Source organism: Clupea harengus, chromosome 4 (genome assembly GCF_900700415.2).
Source record: "Clupea harengus chromosome 4, Ch_v2.0.2, whole genome shotgun sequence".
Lineage (NCBI taxonomy): Eukaryota > Metazoa > Chordata > Actinopteri > Clupeiformes > Clupeidae > Clupea > Clupea harengus.
The window spans coordinates 5871389-5878888 of record NC_045155.1 but is presented as its reverse complement, the minus strand read 5'-3'; the positions used below and the strand labels follow the sequence as shown (position 1 = coordinate 5878888).

At 49.9% G+C, this 7500-nt stretch overlaps 1 protein-coding gene across 1 annotated transcript in view; it reads right to left on the bottom strand.

The window, feature by feature from the left end:
- LOC105904274 (EMILIN-3) overlaps positions 1–7500 on the bottom strand; it is an 18531-nt gene that overhangs the window by 171 nt on the left and 10860 nt on the right. The window contains exons 2-5 of the mRNA XM_031565915.1: positions 6145–6267; positions 4457–4782; positions 3176–3735; positions 1–1762 (exon numbers count right to left, since the gene is read on the bottom strand). The exon at positions 1–1762 is cut by the window's left edge and continues 171 nt beyond it. Of these exons, the coding sequence (XP_031421775.1) occupies positions 437–1762; positions 3176–3735; positions 4457–4782; positions 6145–6267 (2335 nt within the window). The 3' untranslated portion in view covers positions 1–436. The remainder of the gene's footprint in view (positions 1763–3175; positions 3736–4456; positions 4783–6144; positions 6268–7500) is intronic.

Below are 7500 nucleotides of genomic sequence, written 5' to 3'. Positions count from 1 at the left end.
AACAGTATAAAGAGACATACGGTACATTTCATTTTTTGTACACAAAACAATTGTTTACCAAACATTAGCACCATTCATGTTGACGTACAGTATTTTGAGAGGAAAGGACAGATGGACACAGAAAGAGTCGACTGAAAATGGCAGTAAAGACCCGTAGCAGCGTATTAGTCTGGTATCATTTGCTCACGTTTGTTATTCTCATATTTTTTGTACAAATACATCTCTAATAACAATGCAGTCACTTTGTCTTCATATAAGTTAAAACGTTAAAATCAATATAAAATGCGGAGAAAATAAAACAAACCAAAAATAAAAACAAAGTATAGGGTGAAACAGAAAATGCCCTGTAAAAATAATAATTATAATAATAATAAAAACAATATTGCCATATCTTTACAGTTGCAGCCCCACTTCATTGGTCTCTGTAGCTGAAATGCTACTGGTCTCCATGCTGCCCCGTGTGGCCATTTTTGTCCCTGCACTCCTGCAGTCCGTCCTTCAGCTGGGCCAGCTGCTGCGTGTGGCTGGTCAGTGTGCCGTTGACCCGGGCCAGGAAGTGGTCGGAGTGGCTCTCCAGCTCGCCGCGGATGCGCTCCAGCTCGTCAGCCAAGTCGGACATCCCGCTGCACTGTCCTTCCACCTGGGCCACACGGCTGTCCACGGCCAGCACTTCCTTCTGCACGCCCAGCGCCGTGCTGCGGCAGCCCTGGAGCTCTCCGGCCAGCCGGCGGCGCAGGCCCTGCAGCTCGCCCTTGAGCTGGATGAGGCGGCGCTCGCCGGCACCCAGCATGGACGCCTGCCGGCCCACCAGCTGCGTGATGCCGTGCACCTGATTGGCCAGCCGCTCCTCGCGATGCTGCCACGTGGAGTTGGCATGGCCCACCTCCCGTGCGATCACCCCGACCGACTCACGCAGGCCCTTCAGCGTGCGGTTCACCGAGTTCACGTTGATCTTGAGGAGCGTGATCTCGCCCTCCACCATGCCGGACTCCTCGGCCTCTGTGATCCGCGTCAGCATGCCCTGCAGGGTCCTGTTGAAGTGCTCCAGCTGGTTGTCATGCGAGTCCAGACGGCCGGACACCTTCTTGTCCACCTCTTCGCAGTCGTCCGCCGTCACCATCCCTGTCTGCCGTCCTCCGTCCTCTCCTCCGCCGGAGCTGGGCGAGCAGGAGGAGGTGCACAGGAGCTCCAGGTCAGTCAGCTGCTTCTGCACGCCGTCCAGGTCGGCCTCCACGCGCCTCCGCACCGACTCGATCTCCGTCTCCAACGCCGGCACCACGTGACCCTCCAGGAGCGCAGGCGCCGTGGCGTTGCTCAGCTCCTCCACCGCCACAAACAGACGCTCCTCGAGAACCTTCAGCTTCTCGTCCAGCAGCGTGTTGAACCCGTCCAGGGACGTCGGCAAGCCAGGCGGCCAACCGTCTGGCCCACCAGGCCCCCTCTCGGTGGTGGTGGTGTTGATCCGATCCTCCATGTCGTCCAGCCGGGTCTCCAGTATGGCCTCGATGTGGATGGTCTGGTCACTGAGGGCGACCTGGAGCTGCCTCTGGGACTCGGTCAGACCCTTGACGGACTCCTCCAGCAGCAGCACGCGCTGGGAGAGGCTGTTCACCTGGCCGCAGCAGCTGTCGGTCAGGGTCAGGCCCTGGATCTGCGCCTGCAGGTGACCCATCTCCTTGCGCAGGCCCGTTTCGCGGCCATCCAGGGACTGCTGCATCTGCTCCTGGCCGTTCAGGTGCTCCTTCTCACATTGCTTCCGCACCTGAGAGGAGGTGGAGACCAGGAAATGAATTAGTCAAGAGCAGTCTATGTTTCTTACTACAATCAAACACAATCAAATGTCTGTGGAGAGCTTATCTACTGACAGCCATTCCTGAAATGGCATGACTTTGTATGATGGATAGAACTCGGAGAAGAGGGGTCGTCCTTAAAAAAGAAGGGTTGTCAGTGATCTTTGTCAACCACAGGAACAGAAGCAATAGTTTTATCAAAGTGATTTCTTCATCTAGAATGCTTTCATTGTGTACATTACTGTCAAGCAGGGGTTGCACAGAGTACTCGAGTATTGAAGTAATCGAGCAGCTGCATCAATTTGAGTGTTCCAACATGAATTTCTAGTACTCGTTAATCATGTGGCATGCCAGTGTAAGTGGCATGGGTCCGTGCAAATGTTTTTCATTGTATTGACTACATTTCCCATACTGCTTTGTTTGGAGTTCGGGATGAAGCAGGGCTGCAGTCGGATAGTCAGTCCAATCGTTTTTTCCTAATCATTTTTCCTTGAACTCGATGGAAAACATCATGAGGTCAAGGAAAGATATGAAGTACAACTTATAAGGACTAACTGTGGTGCTAAGAGAATCCGACTGCACTTACACTTGGCTACTAATTATGCGAAGGTGGATGTTATTGATGTGGGTCACATTGATTGGTTGTTGATTGGGTTGTTGCTGCTGCAAGTAATTGTGGGACGGTGCTATCTCCTTTCCTTTCATAAATGATGCTCCAGTGTACTGTATGCTAAAGGCGATATTATAGGAAGCATTGAAGCACCTTTCCTATGCATTTAGAGAATTCAACCAGTTCTGATCATGGCTGCCACTTAGACACTTCCAGATCATTTCACTCAGTCGGGAACCTTCCTAAAGCATCTGAATGGGGCCCAGGTTTTGGGGGGAGTTGAGAGCAGAGAAGAAGAGTTGGTGAGTGGAAGAGTGTTCTAGAAGGCACTTAAAGCGTTTCAGTTCTGAACTTGTCTGCCTCCGTGGAAATATTTGCCTACATCACGTAATAACACCTCCTGAGAATCAGTTTCACACTAGCTCACACGCTCAGTTGTCAGTTACAGCTGTGGGGCAATAAGAGGAAGGATGATGACAGCAGATAAAATAAACGTATTTCTCAAGGATGGCTCACACATCGAGTCTGTTATATAATAGACTAGGCTACTATACTAACGTGCTAAAAACTATATACAAGCACCATTGCATAAGATAAGACCAAGAGTTATATTCATACTATATCATGAATTGTATGCTTTGCTCTACGTGCTGAGACACCATCACAGTGTTGACACCATGTTCATTTTTATACGTTTATTAACAGTAACAATTTATTCACATGAACTAGTGGTAATTAATTTAACTTTGGTGTGAAGAGTCTCACACAACCTTACCTGCCCAATGCGGTCTTCACAGTGGCCTTCCATCTCCAGCAGTCTCTTCTCGAACCCATCCAGAATCTCGGCCCGCACCCCCGCCAGCCTGGCATCCAGCATGTCCTCCAGCAGCCTGTGGTTGACCGCCCCCCCTGGCAACGGTCGGCCCGTGGCCCCCTCCATCAGCCTCCTCAGCTGGCCGTCGTGGCCCATGACCATTCCCTGGATCTCATCCAGCATGTCGCTCTTCACCCTCAGCTCGTCCTTCACCTCCGTCACCCTGCCGACCAGCTCGCCGTAACCCAGGAAACCACCTCCGTCGCTGCTGCCGCCACTCAGGCCGTCCAGGTTGCCGTCGGGGATGACGCCGAAGCCCACGGAGGAGTCGGGGGGCAAACGCGGAGGGGCGCCGCTCAGCAGGGTGGTCAGGAGCTTGTTGGTGTCGTCCCGCAGGGAGACGCGCAGGCGGTCCTCCAGGCCCGTCACCATCCCGTTCAGCGTGTCCAGACCCTGAGCCATACGCCGCAGGTCGTCCTCCATACGGTCCAGGCGCTCACCTGAGACGCCCACCTTAGGACCTGCGGGAGGACGGCAGGGAGAGAGGAAGGAGACAAGAGAGATAAATGAAAATTAGGACAGAAATACTGCTGAAAATAAAACATTAGAAATGTGAGAAATATATGTATTAGGCACTACAGGAGAGAAGAGAGAGACAGCAGGAGACGTAAAAAGAACAAAATGTCAAGCAAAAAAACAATGTAAATGTAAAACAATGCTAATGCCAAATCCTGACATTACTATAAAACAAGCTGTCATTTCAGGAACCATCATGAGGGTTACAATGGCAATTACAGATAATGGATAATGATGATGTTATATCATTGGATCCATCATGAGGAAAAGCTGTCATTTAATGAAAGGTCATAGAGGTATGCATGGCAATTGCCGTTAATGGACAATGATGCTGTTATATAATTGGAGATAATCTATAGTGAAAATGTGTCATTTTACATGACATCTGCCATCTGTTTATGGCATGGTTGTATCAGTCTTGTGACAAATGACAAATGTAAGCATTTCCACAAACAAAAATGTATTTGTACAGCTACCATTAGACCTGGGAAATTAGTAAGAGTGGACTTTAAGTCAGAGGAGAAACAAGACCCAGTACACATGCCATTCCTTATTATTTTCATCCCCTTCTCCCCTTTCTGTGGGATTCTGTCTGTGGCGGCCCGAAACTGCTACACTGATAACTCCGTCCATGGAAAAGCACTGAAGGGGAGTTTCCAGCCTTACCGTAGTTGGGGCCTCCAGATGGCAGATGTCCTGTGGGGATCTGGGGCCTGCCGTCGGGCTGCCCCCCGGGCACGGGGTATGGCTTCCCGGGCTCCAGGTGCCCTCCTGGGACAGGCCTGGGCTCGGACCCCTTGGGCTGCCCGCGGGGGTACCCCTTCACGGCCGGCCGCGGCAGCGCGCCCTTGAACGGGGGCAACATGGCGTCAGGCAGGGAGGTGGGGCCGTCAAAGCAGTTCTCCCCTGTGTAGCCAGGGCAACAGCGCCACTCCAGTTCAGTCACCGTCTTGTAGCCCACCTTGTACTTGGGCTTGAAGAACGTGCGATACCTGTACACACACACACACACACATCCTCATTATTACTATTCGGTCGCAGAATCGCTGAACGTAACTCACAGGTTAGACATAAAACTTTTTTTGTTGCCAAAAAACCTTCAAGATAGCACACCTTTACTTAACGGAAAATATCTTCTTATTTCACTTAATTCTTGCTTATTCTCCTACTTTATGCAGCGGCCATATCAAGTACCACTATGCTGTACTTTTACTTTATTAGGCATAAGGCAATGAGAGGATACAATATGTCATAGGATTAGGAGATTTTGCGGAGGGATTAGGGGATTTATGGACAGATTACCATGGGCTGAGAGTGACACTCATGCCTGGTTCTCATCCAGGCTTCCCTGTGATGATGAGCTCCAGACCCCCTGTTGGTTTAAAGGGCTTAAAGGGTTTCCCCCTGACCTAAACCAGTAGAGGGGGCTGTATGTGTGTGTATGCTGTAACCTGGCATGGATTTGCTTCCTCTAACCGTGTCAAATCAGGTCTGTTCTTCCAACTCAAATTTGTCAAATCAGAACTGACACATCTATCAAAACAGCTTCATCTCAGAGAAACAGTATAAAAGAGGAGGACATGGGAGGCTTGTCCTTTCCGTGAGGGAATTCTACATTCAGATGTGTTCATTTGAGAAACCTGAGGTCAGTTTTTCTGGTTATTGAATCTAGATACAAATGTAACCATCACAACATATCATGATTTCTGTGTGACAAAAAGGTGTAAATCATTTGTGTAATTCTTTGGAAAAAAATGTGTGTATAATTTTCATTGATTTGAATGAATGAATGAATGTTTGCAGGAGGCTTTGTTCAAAGCGTCAAGGCTAATAGGTGTGCCGTTTCACAACATGAGGTCTGATAGGGCGGCGCTCTAGTCCATTGTGGGTGCTGCCACCAGGGGGAAGCACTGGAGTGCATCGTGAACACACAGACTCAACACACCAGTGCACATGCACTCAGAGCGCAAACACTTGAAGGACTCATGCCCATGTGGTTTGCATCAATATCTATTGTGTCTGGTGTTTACAGTAGTTTAATATAAATGTTGTGCATAGTAACCTCCTGCCCTAGCAGACCCTATACCTATATACTAAGGCATTGTGGAGACTGATAGCTTCCCTGTCTCTGGTGGTTTGTATAATGGGAGTTTCATAAGGTCATACTCATCGCCTGTTATATATCTTGGCCGGACCGTTTAACAAGCTGTTACTGTGACCACCACCCTTGAGAGCTGTTCCAAGTCCAAAGTGCGAAACCCTTTTTATTTGTATTGCGTATGTCATCACGAATATGATGGGCCTGTCAAGAACGCAAGCGAGAAAAGAGTAAACGCCTTGGTGGGATTGCTTACATAAGCACTGGGCACTTTTGACCCCAGATACACTTGGTCGTGTACTCCGCCTTGACGTAGGTGGCCATCCCATCCTGCATGGTGCACGTGATGTTCCTCTGGACGATATAGGCGCAGTGGTTTCTGTGGAGGAGAGAGAGACATTAGGCATCAGACACAGTGATACGTGAGAGGAGGGGGAAGAGAAAAAGGGAGAGTCAATAACAGGATGTCCCTCGCTGGCCTTGGCAATAATGAGGTCTTGCGGGACTGGACGTCTCAGTCCGGCACTAAATGAGACGCATCAGCCTGCGCAGCTGCGCTTTCGCGAGGGGCGTTTGAAATGCGAGACGACCGCCGGCGCTGCTCATGCTGATCGGCTTCGCTACGCCACACATCCTATTCCCCCGAGCAACGCGCAGGCCGTTCCAATGGTTTGCTTTGTCGTCCAAAATGTGCAACTATAGCAACTGCGAGAACTTTGTACTCGGCCCAAGTTGTGGGGAAGCCATGGTGTTATTTTGTCTCTTCTTCTCGTATTTCTCTCAGATGTGAGACGTTGCTGAAATTCCTGGCTAAACAATGGAGTGCGTTGCACTCGCCAGCTGTTGCAACCGCTGCAAGTGCGGACAGGAGAAAACATGTTCATTTTAAGCAGTGCACTTATGTCAGCAAGCAGAGCATTGACATTAGCAGAAGCTGTCAACCGATAAAAGAAATACCGCTAACCAAGTCGCTAGTCGTTATTGATGTCGGCATCCACAAGCATCTGTGGCACGAAGAGTTTGCGCGCCCCTTCACCTCCGCTGTTTACCCAGCAGTTAAGCATGGCTCCAGGGAGTTGGGGCTGAGAGGCCGTGACAGAGGTCCTTTCATAAGGGCCACATATGGTCTCTGATGCAGCATGCTATTCAGGAAGCCGAAGCCCTGCCAGGCGATCATCCCTAAGGTAATCTGTCACGTAAGCACCAGGACTGGTGGGTGTGCTCCATTTCAACTTAAAGCAGTGAAATGCACCTCAGAATTAGATACAACATTAGATGCAAAATCTCATGCAGACCTTTGCAACATAACTGGTTGGGTCTACACTATTTCCACTTAAAGCAGTGAAAGGCATCTGAAAATTAGATACAAGATTAGATGCAGGGACGTGCACAGGAATTTTGAAGGGCCTTTGCTCTGCCCTGGAGAGAAAGGGCAACACGTCCATTTTTGTAACCGCCGCCGCCACGCCCCCTCCCCCTGCGCGCATATTCTGCCTATATCACTTGAAACTGTGAAATTGTCAGGGTCGATCGTTAACCGCCGCCGCCACGGCCCCTCCCCCTGCGCCCATATTCTGCCAAATCACTTGAAACTGTAAATTTGTCAGGGTCG